Source organism: Coregonus lavaretus (genome assembly GCF_964263955.1).
Source record: "Coregonus lavaretus genome assembly, chromosome: 35".
Taxonomy (NCBI): Eukaryota; Metazoa; Chordata; class Actinopteri; order Salmoniformes; family Salmonidae; genus Coregonus; species Coregonus lavaretus.
This window is the reverse complement of record NC_140022.1, coordinates 3,778,611-3,799,615: the sequence shown is the minus strand read 5'-3', so window position 1 is coordinate 3,799,615 and position 21,005 is coordinate 3,778,611. Positions and strand designations below refer to the sequence as shown.

Below are 21,005 nucleotides of genomic sequence, written 5' to 3'. Positions count from 1 at the left end.
CCAGTCACTGGGATAATCCACTGGGCTTGGCTCCTCTCCCCACAACTTCTCTATTTCCCCAATACTAACTCACCTCCCTCTCCTCTTTTCTCCTCTCTTGTCTCCCGCCTCCTCTCCTCTTTCTCCTATTTCCCTCTTCCTTTCCTCTCCTCTCTTCAAATCTCTTCTCCTCCCCTCTTCTCTCGTCTTCCCCCCTTCTTCTCTCTCTCCTCTCATTGTCACCTTTTCTCTTCTCTTCTCTTCTCTTCTCTTCTCTTCTCTTCTCTTCTCTTCTCTTCTCTTCTCTTCTCTTCTCTTCTCTTCTCTTCTCTTCTCTTCTCTTCTCTTCTCTTCTCTTCTCTTCTCTTCTCTTCTCTTCTCTTCTCTTCTCTTCTCTTCTCTTCTCTTCTCTTCTCTTCTCTTCTCTTCTCCCTCTCCTCTCTTCTCAACTCCTGACAGTGTCTTCCCCCTTTCCTCTCCCTCCTCTCCTCTCCTCTAATTTCCACCCTCTGTTCTCCCTCCTCTCCTCCCCTGTCCTCTCCATCCTCTCTTCGTTGCCAGCACACACGTGCGTTTTCACAGCACGTCACAACCAAATTAGACTGCTCATCAGAAGAATACATTTGGTTTGCTTTTCTGATGCACTGCATGATGTTGCCTCAGCAATTCTCCTAATCTTTAATTACTTTTCTTCTAGAAGGATTTGCATCTCGAATCAGTCTGTCCATTTACCGTAGAATGTGTCAGATCGTGTACCGACAGTTGTATACTGACAAACAGTTGTATACTGACAGCATGTATCAAGTGGAAGTGCATAACTCCCTGCTGTTTTTATTGGTATTGAATTATAATGTAGGCCTAACTGTGCGGCGGGTTTGTTGCAGTCTGAGCACACTGGGACTGCGTCCCAAATGGCACCCTATTCCCTATGTAGTGCACTACTTTTGACCCAGGCCCATGGGGAATAGGGTGCCATTTGGGACGCAGTCCAGGTCTGCAGCCGGCTGAAGTTAGCTGCCATGCTGGATCATTGGCTGAAGAAGGATGTGTGGGGTAGTAGCGGTGAGTAGTTAACAGTGTTGCGGCAGAAAAGCAATGGGAAATGTATTTCCGTTCCATTTAGCAGAGGTTACCAGGTCTGCGATCTCTCTGCACCCTGTGAGCGGTGGCCTTTCCCTGGAGGAAAGAGGGACTGCTGATGGGCTTTGTAGTTCCCCGCGCCTTCCCTCCATGACTGATTGTCATAGTTTATAGATGTTTGGTGGGGTCCTCTTTTTGTGTGCTTCATAAGAGAGCTGGAGTTAGTCTTTGACCTCCAAAGTGGTCAGACAATGTCTAGTAAAGCAGACCTTGATTGAAGCTCCCCTTTCTTTACTCTCAGTGCTGACTGCACTTCACTGTCAACGTTTTGGATTGGCTGCACCAGGAAGAGAAGGACAGGTCACTCTTGTTAGCTCCACATGTTGGTCCCTGTCTCAGACTGGTGGTATAACTCCTGTTAGCTCCACACGTTGGTCCCTGTCTGAATGATGGTATAACTCCTGTTAGCTCCACACGTTGGTCCCTGTCTGAATGATGGTATAACTCCTGTTAGCTCCACACGTTGGTCCCTGTCTGAATGATGGTATAACTCCTGTTAGCTCCACACGTTGGTCCCTGTCAGACTGGTTGTATAACTCCTGACTGTCTGAAATAGATCTGCATGGTTCTGGAAGCAAAGCCCATTAAAACTGCCCTGAAGGATCTGGGAGCAAAGCCCTTTGAACCTGCCCTGAAGGACCTGGGAGCAAAGCCCTTTAAACCTGCCCTGAAGGATCTGGGAGCAAAGCCCTTTAAACCTGCTCTGAAAGACCTGGGAGCAAAGCCCTTTGAACCTGCCCTGAAGGATCTGGGAGCAAATCCCTTTAAACCTGCCCTCAAGGATCTGGGAGAAAAGCCCTTTAAACCTGCCATGAAGGATCTGAGAGATTATATTGTGAGGGTAATGTCGTCTGATAAGAGCTGTGTGTGTGTAATTATCTAACATCTCTGCTCTGCTTGGCGTCACCGGTCTCTAGCGCCTCTTAAGTGGTGGCAGAAGGTGTTGGATCTCGCTGAACCTAACCTCTACCACCCCATGTGAAATATATATTTGTTTAGGCTTGGCTCGGTAGTTTAAAAAGGCTATATTCTAAGCGTTCTCTCACTCAGATCAGTACGGAGAATTGAGTAATGTCTTCTTCCCTGTGAACAGCCCAGTCAATCAGGCAGTAACATAACAAAATGGGGAAAAAGTCAAGGGGTCTGAATACTTTCCGAATGCACTGTATATACTGTACAAAAGTATGTGGACAGCCCTTCAAATTAGTGGATTCGGCTATTTCAGCCACACCCGTTGCTGACAGATGTACAAAATTGAGCACACAGCCATGCAATCTCCATAGGAAAATATTGGCAGTAGAATAGCCTTACTGAAGAAATCAGTGACTTTCAACGTGGCACCGTCATTGGATGCCACCTTTCCATCAAGTCAGTTTGTCAAATTTCTGCCCTACTAGAGCTGCCCCAGTCAACTGTAAGTGCTGTTGTTGTGAAGTGGACAACGGCTCAGCCGCGAAGGGGTAGGCCACTCACAGAATGGGACCGCCAAGTCCTGTTGCTTGTAGTGCGTTAAAATAGTTTTTCTTCGGTTGCAACACTCACTACCGAGTTCCAAACTGCCTCTGGAAGCAACGTCAGCACAAGAACTGTTCGTCGGGAGCTTCATGAGATCGGTTTCCATGGCCGAGCAGCTGAACACAAGCCTAAGATCACAATGCGCAATGCCAAGCGTCAGCTGCCATTGGACTCTGGAGCAGTGGAAACGCGTTCTCTGGAGTGATAAATCATGATTCACAATCTGGCAGTCCGACGGACGAATCTGGGTTTGGCGGATGCCAGGAGAACGCTACCTGCCCCAATGTATAGTGCCAACTGTAAAGTTTGGTGCAGGAGGAATAATGGTCTGGGGCTGTTTTTCATGGTTCGGGCTAGGCCCCTTAGTTCCTCTGAAGGGAGATCTTAACTCTACAGCATACAATGACACTCTAGACAATTCAATGCCCCCGTGCACAAAGTGAGGTCCATACAGAAATGGTTTGTCAAGATCAGTGTGGAAGAACTTGACTGGCCTGCACAGAGCCCTGACCTCAACCCCATCAAACACCTTTGGGATGAATTGGAACGCCGACTGCGAGCCAGGCCTAATTGCCCAACATCAGTGCCCGACCTCACTAATGCTCTTGTGGCTGAATGGAAGCAAGTCCCTGCAGCAATGTTCCAACCTTAAGTGGAAAGCCTTTCCAGAAGAGTGGAGGCTGTTATAGCAGCAAAGGGGGGACCAACTCCATATTAATGCCCATGATTTTGGAATGAGATGTTCGACGAGCAGGGGGTCCACATACTTTTGGTCATGTAGTGTATCTCTCTGTGCTCTACAGCTTCTTAGATCTGCGTCTGGCTGAGATAGCATTCAGTGCAGGTGCAGGAAGGAAGAGAGGGGCTGAGGAGAGGGGGAAGGGTATAGGAGGTGGGGGGGCAGGAGGGTCATTTCTAAGTATTGCTCAGCGAGGGCTTCTGCTGATGAGATCACGCACTGCCGCATCATATCGCATGGATTTGTTGTTGTGACTGTGCAAACCCACACACACACCCACACACACACACACAGGGATGGAGCCAGGCAGCCAAGCGACTGGCTTGAGTCAGGCTGCTGGAGAACGGTCATTTGGCTGGTGTCACCAGTGAGGCAGCACATCGAAGCTTCTCATTGGTGGACAGGACAGGCACCTGACTTGACAGATGACCCATGTCGCTGCAGATTTCATGGAGCTAATAGTGATGCCACTATACACTCTAAGTGGCCAGTTTATTAGGTACACCACCCCGTTCACGAAAATGGTTCTCTCCCACAGACAGTGAGTCAAGTGGCAGTGGCTTGCTATATATAGCAGGCAGACAGGCATCAAGGCATTCAGGTACTGTTTGATTGAACGTTAGAATGGGCAAAACGAATGACCTAAGTGACTTTGAGCATGGTAAGATTGTCAGTCCCAGGCGCGCTGGTTCCAGTATCTCAGAAACGGCCGGCCTCCTGGGATTTTCACGCACGACAGTGTCTAGGGTTTACCGAGAATGGTGCGACAAACAAAAAACATCCAGTCAGAGGCTGTCCTGTGGGTGAAAACAGCTCGTTGATGAGAGGTCGAAGGAGAATGGCAAGAATCGTGCAAGCTAACAGTCTGGCCACAAACAGGCAAATAATGGTGCAGAAGCAACAGGATTAAATCTTCCCAAACCTTTTCTCACTTAACAGTGTCTTGTGTTCTGGCCTTCAGTCACGCGTCTATGGGCCCTTTGTTCGTTTTTATAGGCTAACCTCCATTTTTACCAGCCTCTCCAGCAGGTAGCCAGGCAGCCGACTGTGGGTGGTGGGTGGTAGCTTAGCTAGCACTTTGATACTAATGGCGTGCTGTGTGCTGGGCTGAGGGGAGGGATGCTAAAGGGGGTGAGAGGAGGGATAGCGTGGTTTGGCAGGCTTGGTACTGTGCCAAGTAGCTGCAGGGAGGGCGCTAGTGGTGCCCATGTGGGTGGGAGTGAATATTGGTGGATGGCTATGTTACAGTTGCACTGCAGTGGTAGAGGCTAAGCCAGAGGCAGGATACCCTACTATATGTATAAGTTAGATAGGATATATATAGAGGAACAACATTGTTATCTGTATAGTTCACCCCTGCCTGATGATTGGCTCTGTGGTATTAAGTTCTCTAGGCCTATTTCGCTCTGCTATTCTAAGTCTGCGTGTGACACATGATTCCCTCTGTCTGGGGAATCCACTGACTAGCTTGGTGTGAGAAGGAAAAAAAATATAGTATTGGAGAGGGCCACTGTCAAGCATAAGAATACTAGAGAGCCATCGAGGGGTTTGTTGTGTGTGTGTGCGTGCGTGTGTCCGTCCGGGCGTGCAAGTGTGTGTGTGGTGGGTGGGAAAGTGCAGAGCCTGATTTCCTGCAATTCAACACATTCTGCCATTGGGCAGTGAGAAACATTTGCAGTTTTATCATGCTATTCTTCACATTTTGTCATGAGGCTGACAGAACATTTTGCAGTTTTAAAGCAAATTTCCTGCAATTCTACAATATTTTGCCATGGCTTATGACATATGCTATCTAAAAATATCTTGACCCTTGGAAGCCCTGCATGCCCGGTTCGTAAATCCCACCCTGGGAAAGTGTGTACATAGGCCCAGGTAAAATTATAGTATGTGCAAAGGTGTGTATGTGGGGTGTGTATGTGCTTGGACCAATAATTTGCTTTGTCTGTGTCTGTGAGTCCCCTCCTATCTTTGTTTTGGGAGGTGTGTGTGTGTGGTGTGTGTGTGTATTGTGTGTGTGTGTGTGTGTGTGTGTGTGTGTGTGTGTGTGTGGTGTGTGGTGTTTGTGTGTGTGTGGTGTTTTTTGTGGTGTTTGTGTGTGTGTGGTGTTTTTGTGGTGTGTGGTGTTTGTGTGTGTGTGGTGTTTGTGTGTGTGTGCGTGTTGGTGTGTGTGTGCGGGGTTTGTGTGTGTGTGTGGTGTGTGTGTGTGTGTGTGTGTGTGTGTGTGTGTGTGTGTGTGTGTGTGTGTGTGTGTGTGTGTGTGTGTGTGTGTGTAATGTGTGTGTGTGTGGACAGATCAGTACACCCAGGCCTTTGTTCTCCAAATATTATCCCTGGTGGCTTGGTGACTAACTCACTAACACACAGCTCAGCTCCGCCCAAAGGCTTTGGTATCATAACAGCAGAATGTCCTATCACGGCACGTTTGTTTGCCCAACATGCTGACTCAGACAGGGTGAGGGCTGTATGCAACCATTGGCTGTGGGTACGGCTTTGGACATGTCATCACTGTTAGCACTAAATGGACCGCCAAGTTGGATTGGAAAGATCCATCTTTGCACTACTTTGCTTTTGTGCAGCAGGTCAATGGATAATGTCACCTCAATTCCACTCCTTGAAAGTAGTGTTTCTCTTTTCATTAAAGTCATGCATAGAAAAGGAGTCTGCTTTAAACCTGAAAGACTTAAAGACATCTTTGTGTGGAGACGATTCTTGTTGACTTTTTAGATCAGTGTCAGTCCATTACTCAAGGAGAACCAAGTGGCCTGTTAAGTCCTCTTTATCGAGCCCATTGGGAGAAATCAGCCTCAGAGGGATGCCAGAGAACTGCTTTTAAACCTGACAAAGAGAGGAAAAACACACACATTGCAGCATGAATATAGAATAAACACACACATACACAAACACGCACACACACACACATACACAAACACACACACACACACACACCTGCAGAACCACACAAAAAAGAATACATAGGCACTCAGAGAAAGATACAGAGACACAAGGAAAGAAAATGCTGAATAACTGCCCTTCTCTTGAACAATATTCATTTAATGTCACCACCCTAGGGGCTATGGAGGAGAGACAGAGAGAGAGAGAGAGAGAGAGAGAGAGAGAGAGAGAGAGAGAGAGAAAGGGAGCGAAGGAGAGAGAAGACATGTTCTGCTGTCTCTCCCAGCCCTCCATCTCCTCTCCCATGTAATCTACCTTCCAATAAACCCCTTCAGACATCCTGTCTGCATCCCAATTCTATAGCCACTGTTCACTTCCTGGGTTTAAAAGGAAAGGACTGTTGTAAGAAATATGGTGGAAAGTTCTTCTAGCCCACGCTTATCTTACACCAATCCAATGCTTTTAAACCTCTCCACTGGAATACACTCTACTCCTCAACACAGGTCACCTGACATCACTGACCAGCAGGCCCCTACACTCACATTCAATCAATCAAATGTATTTTATAAAGCCCTTTTTACATCAGCAGTTGTCACAAAGTGCTTTACAGATACCCAGCCTAAAACCCCAAAGAGCAAGCAATGCAGAGGGAGAAGCACGGTAGCTTGGAAAAACGTCCTAGAAAGGCAAGAACCTAGGAAGAAACCTAGAGAGGAACCAGTCTCTGAGGGATGGCCAGTCCTCTTCTGGCTGTACCGGGTAGAGAGGAACCAATCTCAGAGGGGTGGCCAGTCCTCTTCTGGCTTTACCGGGTAGAGAGGAACCAGTCTCAGAGGGGTGGCCAGTCCTCTTCTGGCTTTACCGGGTAGAGAGGAACCAGTCTCAGAGGGGTGGCCAGTCCTCTTCTGGACCCCATCCCTCCTTTCCCTGAGGTGTGTATTGAGAGTGCAGTCCCATCCATCTTTTCCCTGAGGTGTGTATTGAGTGTGTAGCCCCATCCCTCCTTTCCCTGAGGTGTGAATGCAAGGCTGCTGACCGTGTGTTAGTTAGCCTGCTGTGAGGATACCGTTACGGTAAATGTCACAGGCCTGGGATTGGTTTTACTTCCCACTGTGAGAGCCAAGGCAAGCCCTCTCTCCCTCCCTCTCTCTCTCTCTCTCTCTCTCTCTCTCTCTCTCTCTCTCTCTCTCTCTCTCTCTCTCTCTCTCTCTCTCTCTCTCTCTCTCTCTCTCTCTCTCTCTCTCTCTCTCTCTCTCTCCTCCCTCTCCCTCTCTCTCTCCCTCTCTCCCTCTCTCTCTCCCTCTCTCCCTCTTGCTCTCTCTTACTCTCCCTCTCTCCCTCTCTCTCTCCCTCTCTCCCTCTCTCCCTCTCTCCCTCTCTCTCTCTCTTCCTCTCTCCCTCTCTCCCTCTCGGCCACTCCTTTTTTCACACCCTCCCTCTTTCGCTCACTCGGTTATTCTCTGTCTTCCTCAGCCCCTCCTTCGCTTTCCATCCATTTCTGTTTCTCTTCCATACCTAATTTCTGTCCCTCATGTCTCTCTCTCTCTATATCTCTTTGCCCCTCCTCCCTCTCCAGCCATCTCTTTTCCTTGTCCATTTTTACTCCCCCCCCCCCCCCCCCCCTCTCTCTCACTAGACCTATCTATTTCTTGCACTTTTCCATCATTTGCTGAATGAAGTCTCCTTTTACTGGGTCATTTCAGCTGCTAATTACTCATAACCCCATGAGTAGAGAAGGAGGAAGAAAAATAGGAGAGAGAGAGAGAGAGGGAGACGGAGAGAGAGAGAGAGAGAGAGGGAGACGGAGAGAGAGAGAGAGATAGAAAGAGCGAGAGAGGGAGACAGAGAGAGAGAGAGACAGAGAGATAGAGGGAGAGAGGGAGGGGGAGATGGAGACAGAGAGAGAGAGGGAGATATATATATATATATATAGAGAGAGAGAGAGAGAGAGAGAGAGAGAGAGAGAGAGAGAGAGAGAGAGAGAGAGAGAGAGAGACAGAGAGAGAGAGATAGAAAGAGCGAGCGAGACGGAGAGAGATATAAAGAGCGAGAGAGGGAGACGGAGGGAGAGAGAGATAGAAAGAGCGAGAGAGAGACACAGAGAGAGAGGGAGAGAGAGGGAGGGAGAGATGGAGACAGAGAGAGGGAGAGGGAGATGAGAGAGAGAGAGAGGGAGAGGGAGATGGAGAGAGAGAGAGAGAGAGCGAGTGAGAGAGAGAGACACAAAGAGAGAGGGAGAGGGAGACAGAGACAGAGAGATTGAGAGAGTGAGAGAGATTGAGAGAGAGAGGAAGACAGAGAGAGAGAGAGAGAGAGGGAGACGGAGAGAGAGAGAGAGAGAGAGAGAAAGAGCGAGAGAGAGACACACACACAGAGAGAGAGAGAGAGAGGGAGACAGAGAGAGAGAGCTTGAAATTAATCTTGAAAGCTGAACATGTCCATATCATGAACTATACATTCCATGAGCATATTGAGCTCACTAGTATTAGCAGACTGAGACAGTGACCAATGGCTTTATCGATGATTGTTCTCCCTTTGAATTCAGTGAAGATTGTAGCATACCATTTTCTTATCACTTCTTAATGTCGCCAACACTTAAATTGCCTCTCTCGTAAATTCAGTTCATTCCAATTACATTTTACAATGACCGCAGCAATCAAGGGAACAGTAAAACCACGGAAAAGGTTATTTTTAAAAGCATCTTAAAATAAGTCCCCATTATAACAGGTGAGAAAGATATTTCTGCAGCACTTCTCTATTGACACACTCTTGGGGGTGCTTTCAATTTTATGTCAATATGCAAATGAGTTCAACAGCCCCCCAAATAAAATCATACAATCCCTTTATTCCTGAAAGTATCACCTAGCAACAGATGCAAAAAATAAACGGTTTTATTTTTAGAGTGCAGAACACAGAAACAAGTGTGTGGGGGGGGGGGTAGTTCTATGAACTACATATCTCAGATGTATGCGGTCTATACACCCTCCGCCTCGATAATGGAGCTGTCTGTCATTCTCTACTGGCTCAGTTGAAATGGTTAGTACTAAGGGCCCGGCGGCGGTGCTGTTTTCTCCCATTGCCCCTACATGCCAAACACAACTCACAGCTATCAGAGAGAGAGAGAGAGAGAGAGAGAGAGAGAGAGAGAGAGAGAGAGAGAGAGAGAGAGAGAGAGAGAGAGAGAGACAGAGAGGGACGCTGCTGTCAAACAAAAGGCCTTTATTGTTTTGTGCAGAGAGCGCTCCTGTGCTGAACAATGTCTGAACAGTGTCCCTACAACTCCAACCCAACACGTCCCCTTTCGAACAGAGCCAGGCTGTCTAATGGAGTAGACCTACTAGGCATATGCAGGTTGTTTATGATGGAGTATTCAGTTATTTTAGCATACGGCCGAACCGTAAGGAAATCCCTAGACTGATGACTTAATAAATCTCTCCTCTCCCTTATCTGAGGGTGGTAAAACTGCGTGCGTGGCTTATCCGTGCTCCATAAAGAGAGACATGTGCTTGCGTGTAAGATAGAGAGAGAGAAAGGTTACTCGGTTCAGGGCTCCTCTCCCCACTCCAGCCATTGTAATCAATCTGCGTGTAATGAGCCATCTCTGCAGAGTTGCCAGGCCTGGTAATGTGGGGCTGGTTCTACCATCTACTATCCTCCCTGGGGTTCTAAAAATACAGCAGCAGTCTTTCTGCTATTTAAAAAGGTGTGATGGGTCCGCGCTTAAAAATATGTCGTTTCTTTTGTATTCGTTTTTTACTGCATCAGGGAACAGCGTACACAGACGATTCGGCTTTGCAGCCTTCTTCAGTGTGTAGGTAGAAATATGTTTCATTCAGAACAGCATTTGTAGGGAACACAGGTGGGCAACCGATGAGCAGCAGGTGCTTCTAATCAGGGTGGTCACTCATCTTCCAATCAGGGATGAGGCTTCTCTGGTCTACCTGTATACACGTTACAGTCACAAAGAAATACAGAATTATAGGGTATGGGAGCGGGCACGAAGGGCAATTGAGGGCATCAGGCATGAACCATTCATCAATTATTTGCCTTAGGTGCCTGCTCACTTGGATACATTATATCAATTGATGATATATATATGACCCAGCTCTGGCTGGTGTAGTAATTATGTGAGTTGTCAGATTATTTTAATTGAATGATGTGATATAGTGATAAAACAAATCTGAACAGGAAATATCCACTCAGCTTTAGAGGGATGTTCACCATCAGCACCACAGTATTCAAGTATTCCACTGAAATCTACACTATAGTGATTCTATGTAGCATGTGCTTCAGCCAAGGTTATGTGTTGCCAGTCTGGGAATACCAGTGCCACTATACAAGTACCTCTATCAGTGTTAAGACATAGGGTTTATGTGTGTGTCTGTATGTTGACCCCCTCTCCCTTCTCCCTTCAGACCTGTCTGGAGTTGGAGCGATATCTGCAGACGGAGCCCAAGAGGCTGTCGGACCTCTTTGACGAGGAGCTGGACTGCCTGCTCACCCCGGCCTACCTGAAGGAGGACAGTGAAGAGGAAGTACTAGAGCCTCTCCTCCCCAGCCTCCCGGACCCCCCCAGCCCTCCTCTACCGCCCCTGCTCTGCCCCTCTCGGAAGCACCTCTCTGGGGCCTTGAAGTCTGCCAAACTTGGCGTAGGCGACGGGACGGGGTTAGGGTCTGGAGGGGGAGGGGTACACCCAGCCCAGTTGAGCGCCGTCACCTCCCTGACGCCGCCCTCGTCCCCGGAGCTGGGACGCCACCTGGTCAAGCCCGACCCCCACCAGACTCTGACGGCGTCCGCTGATGGCACACTCACTCTCAAACTGGTGGCGAGGAAGGTGGGGCAGAGCGCCACCAGGTTGGTAGCGACCCACGCGCTACCCCTGCCCACAAGGCGTGACACCACAGGCGGGCACAGCGACGGTGAGCAGGGGGGCACGTGTGTGATGGGCGTGGGGGATATCTCTGAGAACAAGAAGAGGGTCCACCGCTGCCAGTTTAACGGCTGCAGGAAGGTTTACACCAAGAGCTCACACCTCAAGGCTCACCAGAGGACACACACAGGTGAGACTCATCAGCACGACTCTAGTCTAGAGCAGAGTTGAAATAGCATTGGTTTTTATTTCAGATACTTTGAGTGTCGGATTGAGCCTGCCTTGAATACCAAATGGACAGCACTTTTGGGACTATTCAATTACATCCCATTGCTCTAGGCAAGCTTAATCAAGTATGTGAAAGGAAACAAATACTATACAAATACTACTCACTTCTGCTCAGGGAAATACTACTCACTTCAGCTCAGGGAAATACTACTCACTTCAGCTCAGGGAAATACTACTCACTTCTGCTCAGGGAAATACTACTCACTTCAGCTCAGGGAAATACTACTCACTTCAGCTCAGGGAAATACTACTCACTTCAGCTCAGGGAAAGTCACTTCATCTGAAAACATAAGTGTCGTTTATCAAAGAGGTAGATCATCTGAGTCGTTGCCAGGCAGGGAGAGCTCTCAGACAGACTCTATAGACCACCAGACAAGCACCATCAGGTCTACTATTAGCTCCTTAGACATCCCTCGTCCATCCATGTTTCACCTTCCTTACCTTTAGCTCAGGTTCTCTTTAATCATACCTGGTACTCATCTTGGCCCTTTCTGTTAATGGGGCCTCATCTATTAATTAAAGAACACATCCACTCGTCTTCCTCATCCTCCTCTACCTCCTACTCAGCCTCTTTGTCCTCTTCCTCATCTTTCCTGGACCGCCCTGGGCCAGTGGTCATTAGCTCCTCAAATGTTCAACTGCTTGAGTACCAATTATAGAATATTGGCTCTAAAATATAATGAATACCACCTAAATTTAAAGAGTGAGTACTTCAGTACTCTTCAGCACTGCCTGTACCCTCAGTATACTCGGCTATCAGTATTCCTTCTCAAGGTTGCCACACTACTTCCTCAGCAGATTTTCCGGAAACGGACATCATTCTCCCTCTCTTCGATCTCAATCCCAAACCACTCAGACCTCTGTCAGGAAACTGTCCGCCGAGTGACTAACTGCCCCGTGATGGATGGATTGACCTGGATAAGCCGTGGTTTCCCAGTTTATTTTAGTCTGCCGCCCCGTATCCCTCTATGGACGCTTTCTATAGGCTATGTCTCGGTGACAATCCACCAACTTGGGACTCTGTGGGACTGAAATATGTTAATGTTCCCCGTCTGGCACTTCTCAAACACCCTTATTCTAACCAGGGTTGGGGTCAATTCCATTTCAATTCCAGTCAATTTGAAAAAGTAAACAACAATTGTTTCATTGAAAAGCATTGAGGAGAATAGGAATTGGAATTTTAGTGTACTTCCTGAAATGAAATGGAATTGACCCCAACCCCGACTCTTACGCACCATGTCAGCTCTACAGCTACAGCAGATCTGTTCCAATATCCACACTAGCTTCCCATTTAGAATGAAGCAATGTATCGGCCGTGCATTTTGATCAGTATGTGTAGTGTGGCCAATGAAACACATGAAAGAGAGTGAGTGTTATAGCTGGAACAGTTGTTTTAGTCACTCAGAGAGATAAAGCACCAAGACAGTGACAGGGCGCTGAGAAGGAGAGGTAGAAACGTCTCAGTCCACCTGTACTGTTACGTGACATGCTGGCTCTAAAAGCGCAGGGAGAGTGTTATAGCTAGCTGAAATAGTTACTTTAGCCACCGACAGCACAAAGACAGTGACAGAGCACTGAGAAGGAGAGGTAGAAACATCAGTCTGAGACATAGCGCCATGGGCCTCCACTCGTTCAACCATCAGGCCATGACTTAAGAGACGGCGTTACTCAAATCCCCCCATTCTTCATGTGTTATTACCATCCATTACTGACAGAGCAGAGATTAACATTGGAGCTGGAATCAAGCAGACTGGGTGGAAATTACACGGCCCTGCAGTGACTTTTATGAATGGAGGTTTGAACGCAGATAAGGAATTGTACAATTAGATTCTGAGGAGGAGAAGAGTAAAACACGTCTCCCTCTGTCCTGCATCCTCCTCCTCCTCTCTCTGTCTCCTCCATTGCTCCCTTTCTCTCACACACGCACACACACACACACACACACACACACACACACGCAAACACACACGCACACACTCTCCCTCTCTGCTCATATAAAGGAAGCCAGCATTGACTAGTGTAACAGTAAAACTGTAGGAGTGAGTAGTGCTGGCCTGTAAAGTGCTTTCCCCCCATAATGACCTCAGAGACCACGATACACCGGTCCATCTCCAGCTAATGGAGGAAATGCAATTAACCACAACTCAGGCACCTGAGAGGCTGGATCGAGTGTGTGTGTGTGTGTTTAGTTGCTAGGCAACCATAGCCTATCAATGGAGGAGTGTGTAGCTGGAGTGGTTATCTGCTGTGCTCTTGGCACTGGTCTCAGCCTGTATCGATGCTGTCTCCACTATCCCTCCCCCCTCACAACCACCACACCCCCCCCACCCCCACCAAGAAGGTACAGCATTACAGCGCCTGTTGCTAGGCAACTGCATACTCCTCTGCCAGCGTGAGTGGTAATTGGCTGGTGGCACAGCGGCGTGTGCTGCCAATGCCAGATCCAGCCAGCTGCACTAGCCTCCTCGTGTTTCATCACTCACCCCGTTGCTAGGAGACCGAGTCAGGCATCCATGCCTCCCGGGACTATAATTGACCGGTGTGTGAGGGAGTGGGCCAGACCTAAATCTGCCTCTCTTGTTTTTAAGGCTAGAGGAAAGGAGAGGAGAGAGGAGAGGGGAGGATGGGGCTAGGGGAGGGAGAGGAGAGAGGAGATGGGAGGATGGGGCTAGAGGAGAGGAGAGGAGAGGAGAGGAGAGGAGAGGAGAGGAGAGGAGAGGAGAGGAGAGGAGAGGAGAGGAGAGGAGAGGAGAGGAGAGGAGAGGAGAGGAGAGGATGGGGATAGAGGAAATGTGAACCTGTGATGGGGGATAAGTTGGATGTGAGTGATAGGTACTCTGTTACACACCTTGTACCTCTGTTATCCACCACTCAGCTAGTCTCTGATTATAAAATGGTCTCTGTTATCCACCACTCAGCTAGTCTCTGATTATAAAACGGTCTCTGTTATCCACCACTCAGCTACCCTCTGAATATAAAAATGGACTCTGATTTTTAAAGTAGTTGAGTAGTGAATTCCTTATGGACAACCTCAGAGTAACACTAAAGAAGGCTGGCCCAAGCAGGAAGAGGGGGATAGTCCTCCTAAAAACATCTTCAAGCAGGAAGAGGGGGATAGTCCTCCTAAAAACATATTCAAGCAGGAAGAGGGGGATAGTCCTCCTAAAAATATCTTCAAGCAGGAAGAGGGGGATAGTCCTCCTAAAAACATATTCAAGCAGGAAGAGGGGGCTAGTCCTCCTAAACACATCTTTAAGGAGGAAGAGGGGGATAGTCCTCCTAAAAACATATTCAAGGAGGAAGAGGGGGATAGTCCTCCTAAAAACATCTTCAAGGAGGAAGAGGGGGATAGTCCTCCTAAAAACATCTTCAACAGCTGACACACGTCATCCCATTTGTTTTATTTTATCCGTTCTCCAGCAGCTCGGTTGGTGAGATAGCAGGCAGGTCATTATAAAAGCACTGTAAACCACAAAATGCTTCCTTCCTCTCTTAATTGCATTCTGAAAGCTGATGAAGCAAGTGTAATGTGGATTTGATGGAGTTCTTGAAGAGATATAAAATGTGTGACAAATGCTGGTACAAACCGTGCCTTATTAAACCATCCAAACACACTGGGGAGCTATTATATAGATTATATTATAATAAATAGATGATATTATATATAGTGTTGTTGTCATATAGACTAGTACAAACCAACATACACTGACATACATGTGATCTACCACTTAAAAGCATTGGCCTCATTTTATGTTTTTACATTGCATAACTCCTCTACAGCAAAACAACCACGAACGGACACATTTCTGATTCACATTGGACAATGAAGTTATGTGAATCTGTTCAGTTGTTATGATCATATCTGAGGAAGTTGCAATGGGAAGACTGTATTTAGTCTGATGTCTTTATGAGACTGTATTTAGTCTGATGTCTGAGACTGTATTTAGTCTGAGGTCTTTATGAGACTGTATTTAGTCTGATGTCTTTATGAGACTGTATTTAGTCTGATGTCTTTATGAGACTGTATTTAGTCTGATGTCTTTATGAGACTGTATTTAGTCTGATGTCTGAGACTGTATTTAGTCTGAGGTCTTTATGAGACTGTATTTAGTCTGATGTCTTTATGAGACTGTATTTAGTCTGATGTCTTTATGAGACTGTATTTAGTCTGATGTCTTTATGAGACTGTATTTAGTCTGATGTCTTTATGAGACTGTATTTAGTCTGATGTCTTTATGAGACTGTATTTAGTCTGATGTCTTTATGAGACTGTATTTAGTCTGATGTCTTTATGAGACTGTATTTAGTCTGATGTCTTTATGAGACTGTATTTAGTCTGAGGTTTTTATGAGACTGTATTTAGTCTGAGGTCTTTATGAGACTGTATTTAGTCTGATGTCTTTATGAGACTGTATTTAGTCTGATGTCTGTGTTATGCGATCTAGTTGGGATGATTGGTGGATGTGTGTGACATCTCCTTGGAGAGGGAGGCAGCTGGCAGGGTGTAAATATAGAGGAACTTCCCATTAAGCAACACCACTGGCCTAATTATCACACATACACACATGCACGCACGCACACACTCACTCACACACACACACACACACACCTCCCACCAGTATCTCTGCCCCTGTCCTCCTCCTCCTCCTCCTCTCAGTTTCTGCCCATTCAGCAGGATAAGAGACTACTGGGAACCCCTCCGCATCCATGAAAAACACATTACATACACACACACACCTAACATATCTCTCTATCTCACTCCCACACACACACACGCCTATCACACACACAAATGCACACACAGACGCATACACACACAGGGGCGGACTGGAACCAGAAATTAGCCGTGGCATTTCTAACACACCGGACCATTTTTTTCCTTGAGGCCCCAACACCGGACAATATTTTTCTTCGAGGCCCCCACACCGGCAATATTTTTCCATGAGGCACCCATTATTTGACAAATGATCATTTTGCACAAAAAAACCTAAGTCAGACAGGACCAATGGGCAAGAAATGGACCAGCCCTTCTGGCATTTGCCCAAAATGCCAGATGGCCAGTCCACCGCTGCAGACACACACACCCTCCTAAATGGAAGTCTCCTATCAACATAGCTGCACGTGAAACACAGTACGATGGGAATATGGAGTGGATGCTTGCTATAACCATCCATATGATTGGTGGATAACTGTTAAACATGCGTGTGATTGGTGGATGAGTGATAAACAGCTTTGTTTGTTTCCGTCCTCAGGTGAGAAGCCCTACAAGTGCTCATGGGAGGGCTGTGAATGGCGGTTCGCCCGGAGCGATGAACTGACAAGACACTACCGCAAACACACGGGCGCAAAGCCTTTCAAGTGTAACCACTGTGACAGGTATGTCAAAACACACTCTCATCACACACACACACACACACACAGGCAGCAACACAAGCCTGTTAAGTGTATCGACTATGATGCATTACACAAGCTCACTGTTTGGCAAGGTAGTTACAGTACTTAACAGACTGATGTTGCCAGCCCTAGTAAGCAACACTGTAGTAAAGGGCATATAATACTCATGTCAAGTTGAGAACATAAAGATTGGAAAGGTACCCGTCATGTCGGGAAGACTTGAAGGCCTTAAAATAGGCCTAAAAAAGCCTACATAAAAAATTACCATTTTAAACTTTACTCAGAAATTCAGTGCAGGGTCACGTCTAGATTCCTGTGTGTCTCCCTTCTGCTCCCAACTGTTTGATTAGATGTTATTAGGATCTCTTTTAGCCCACCAAGGGCTAGTCTTCCAGAGTCCTTAAGAAATGTAAAAACATACAGAAATGTAGAAGAACAACAGAAGCTAAGTAAAAACACAAACACAGATCCACTGTCCAACTGTTCAGTGCCCTCAGGTTATACTGTTGTCTATAGAAGCCTATATTACCATGGCAACTGTTCAGAGCCCTCAGGTTATACTGTTGTCTATAGAAGCCTATATTACCATGGCAACTGTTCAGAGCCCTCAGGTTATACTGTTGTCTATAGAAGCCTATATTACCATGACAACTGTTCAGAGCCCTCAGGTTATACTGTTGTCTATAGAAGCCTATATTACCATGGCAACTGTTCAGTGCCCTCAGGTTATACTGTTGTCTATAGAAGCCTATATTACCATGGCAACTGTTCAGAGCCCTCAGGTTATACTGTTGTCTATAGAAGCCTATATTACCATGGCAACTGTTCAGAGCTCTCAGGTTATACTGTTGTCTATAGAAGCCTATATTACCATGGCAACTGTTCAGTGCCCTCAGGTTATACTGTTGTCTATAGAAGCCTATATTACCATGGCAACTGTTCAGAGCCCTCAGGTTATACTGTTGTCTATAGAAGCCTATATTACCATGGCAACTGTTCAGAGCTCTCAGGTTATACTGTTGTCTATAGAAGCCTATATTACCATGACAACTGTTCAGAGCCCTCAGGTTATACTAATGTCTATAGGAGCCTATATTACCATGGCAACTGTTCAGAGCCCTCAGGTTATACTGTTGTCTATAGGAGCCTATATTACCATGACAACTGTTCAGAACCCTCAGGTTATACTGTTGTCTATAGGAGCCTATATTACCATGGCAACTGTTCAGAGCCCTCAGGTTATACTGTTGTCTATAGAAGCCTATATTACCATGGCAACTGTTCAGAGCCCTCAGGTTATACTGTTGTCTATAGAAGCCTATATTACCATGACAACTGTTCAGAGCCCTCAGGTTATACTGTTGTCTATAGAAGCCTATATTGCCATGACAACTGTTCAGAGCCCTCAGGTTATACTAATGTCTATAGGAGCCTATATTACCATGGCAACTGTTCAGTGCCCTCAGGTTATACTGTTGTCTATAGAAGCCTATATTACCATGGCAACTGTTCAGAGCCCTCAGGTTATACTGTTGTCTATAGAAGCCTATATTACCATGGCAACTGTTCAGAGCCCTCAGGTTATACTGTTGTCTATAGAAGCCTATATTACCATGACAACTGTTCAGAGCCCTCAGGTTATACTAATGTCTATAGGAGCCTATATTACCATGGCAACTGTTCAGAGCCCTCAGGTTATACTGTTGTCTATAGGAGCCTATATTACCATGACAACTGTTCAGAACCCTCAGGTTATACTGTTGTCTATAGAAGCCTATATTACCATGACAACTGTTCAGAGCCCTCAGGTTATACTAATGTCTATAGGAGCCTATATTACCATGGCAACTGTTCAGAGCCCTCAGGTTATACTGTTGTCTATAGGAGCCTATATTACCATGACAACTGTTCAGAGCCCTCAGGTTATACTGTTGTCTATAGGAGCCTATATTACCATGACAACTGTTCAGAGCCCTCAGGTTATACTGTTGTCTCAAGCAGCCTATATTACCATGACAACTGTTCAGAGCCCTCAGGTTATACTGTTGTCTATAGGAGCCTATATTACCATGACAACTGTTCAGAGCCCTCAGGTTATACTAATGTATATAGGAGCCTATATTACCATGGCAACTGTTCAGAGCCCTCAGGTTATACTGTTGTCTATAGGAGCCTATATTACCATGACAACTGTTCAGAACCCTCAGGTTATACTGTTGTTTATAGGAGCCTATGTTACCATGACAACTGTTCAGAGCCCTCAGGTTATACTGTTGTCTCAAGCAGCCTATATTACCATGACAACTGTTCAGAGCCCTCAGGTTATACTGTTGTCTCAAGGAGCCTATATTACCATGACAACTGTTCAGAGCCCTCAGGTTATACTGTTGTTTATAGGAGCCTATGTTACCATGACAACTGTTCAGAGCCCTCAGGTTATACTGTTGTCTCAAGCAGCCTATATTACCATGACAACTGTTCAGAGCCCTCAGGTTATACTGTTGTCTCAAGGAGCCTATATTACCATGACAACTGTTCAGAGCCCTCAGGTTATACTGTTGTCTCAAGGAGCCTATGTTACCATGACAACTGTTCAGAGCCCTCAGGTTATACTGTTGTCTCAAGCAGCCTATATTACCATGACAACTGTTCAGAGCCCTCAGGTTATACTGTTGTCTCAAGCAGCCTATATTACCATGACAACTGTTCAGAGCCCTCAGGTTATACTGTCGTTTATAGGAGCCTATATTTCCATGACAACTGTTCAGAGCCCTCAGGTTATACTGTTGTTTATAGGAGCCTATATTTCCATGACAACTGTTCAGAGCCCTCAGGTTATACTGTGGATGGAGGGAGGGAACGAGGGATGGAGGGATGGTAGGGTGGAGGGCGGGTGGCATGACAGACCTGTGGTGTGCCAGCTGGTGTTGTGGCCCCTCGTCATGACTCATACCACCATCTGGTCTGACCATAACCCCCTTCACTCCCCACCCCCCTCGCTCCTGTCCAACAGGTATGACAGTGAGACAGATGACTGGTGGCTCATCTCAGTGTGTCACCTCACCTCCCTGTCCTGTGTGTCTCCAACATCTCCATGAATCCAGACGTATGAGGCAGACAGGGACCTGTGTGTCTCCAACATCTCCATTCATCCAGATAGCTTCTGTTTTTTGCTGTTCTGTTCTGACTGGTGATACAAGGAGGGTAGAGGGATCTAGTCATGTAAGGTTTAAATCTAACTAGAATTAGAATGACTTCAGTATGTATTCTAATTCAATGAAGCACCCAGGCAAGTTACAATGTTATCACAGTGAATGGACACGAAGACTGCTTCAAATTGCAATGTAACGCTAAATAGCGATATATATATAAATGTAACGCATGAATCTTTCCTTATTTGTAGCAAATAGGAAAGTAATGCACGAGTAAAGAGTAAGGAGTTATGAATATGATCAAATAATATATTTGATACATAATGTGATTTCATGTTTTACTCTGTTGACTTTGGTCTCGTACAAATATAGTAGCTCAATTTCAATATGTTATACTAGTTTAGTTCTAATTTAGAGCAAATGTTGTTTGTGTGCATTTCTTATACATGCAGACAGTTCAACTAATTGTGCCTTAATGTTAGAGCAAATGTTGTTTGTGTTGGTTTTCCATCACTGGTTCAACAAATCAATCTGCAGCTTCCATTCCTATTCATAACGCAGCTGCAGTCATTACCGGCCCTGTTGAAAATGTTGATTTAAATGTTGATTATGAATTAGTCATACATGTTTAATTGCATGTGCATCAGAATTTCCTTGACGCACATTGACTAGCTAACAGCAGCAGTTAGACTGATGACTCAACAATAGTTCCTCCTGCCATGGCAACAAGCTAACAACATCATTTCTGTCTGTTCTACAGATGTTTCTCAAGATCGGACCACTTGGCGCTACACATGAAAAGGCATATCTGAGGAGGTGGAGGGAGAAGAGCGGGAGAGGAGGAGGACAGGAGGACAGAGAAAAGAGGAGAGGTGGAGAGGGAGGTGAACATCATGGCTGTCTCTGTTGTGTTCAAAAGGGAACTGAGAGAGAGTTCAATCAAAAGCTTGGTTGCATCAGATCAAGGATTGGATCAGCCTTGGGAGACATGGGAGTGAAAGACAAACGGATAGTGTCCGTGGGGCTGCATTGGGC

At 46.3% G+C, this 21,005-nt stretch overlaps 1 protein-coding gene across 1 annotated transcript in view; it reads left to right on the top strand.

The window, feature by feature from the left end:
- Nucleotides 1-20,782, top strand: part of LOC311109463 (Krueppel-like factor 7) — a gene marked incomplete at both ends in the record, with an annotated part of 37,213 nt that extends 16,431 nt beyond the window's left edge. The window contains 3 exons of the mRNA XM_084152380.1: nt 10,681-11,326; nt 16,677-16,800; nt 20,731-20,782. Coding sequence (XP_084008506.1) covers nt 10,681-11,326; nt 16,677-16,800; nt 20,731-20,782 — 822 coding nt within the window. The remainder of the gene's footprint in view (nt 1-10,680; nt 11,327-16,676; nt 16,801-20,730) is intronic.
- Between the last annotated feature and the right edge of the window lie 223 nt (nt 20,783-21,005).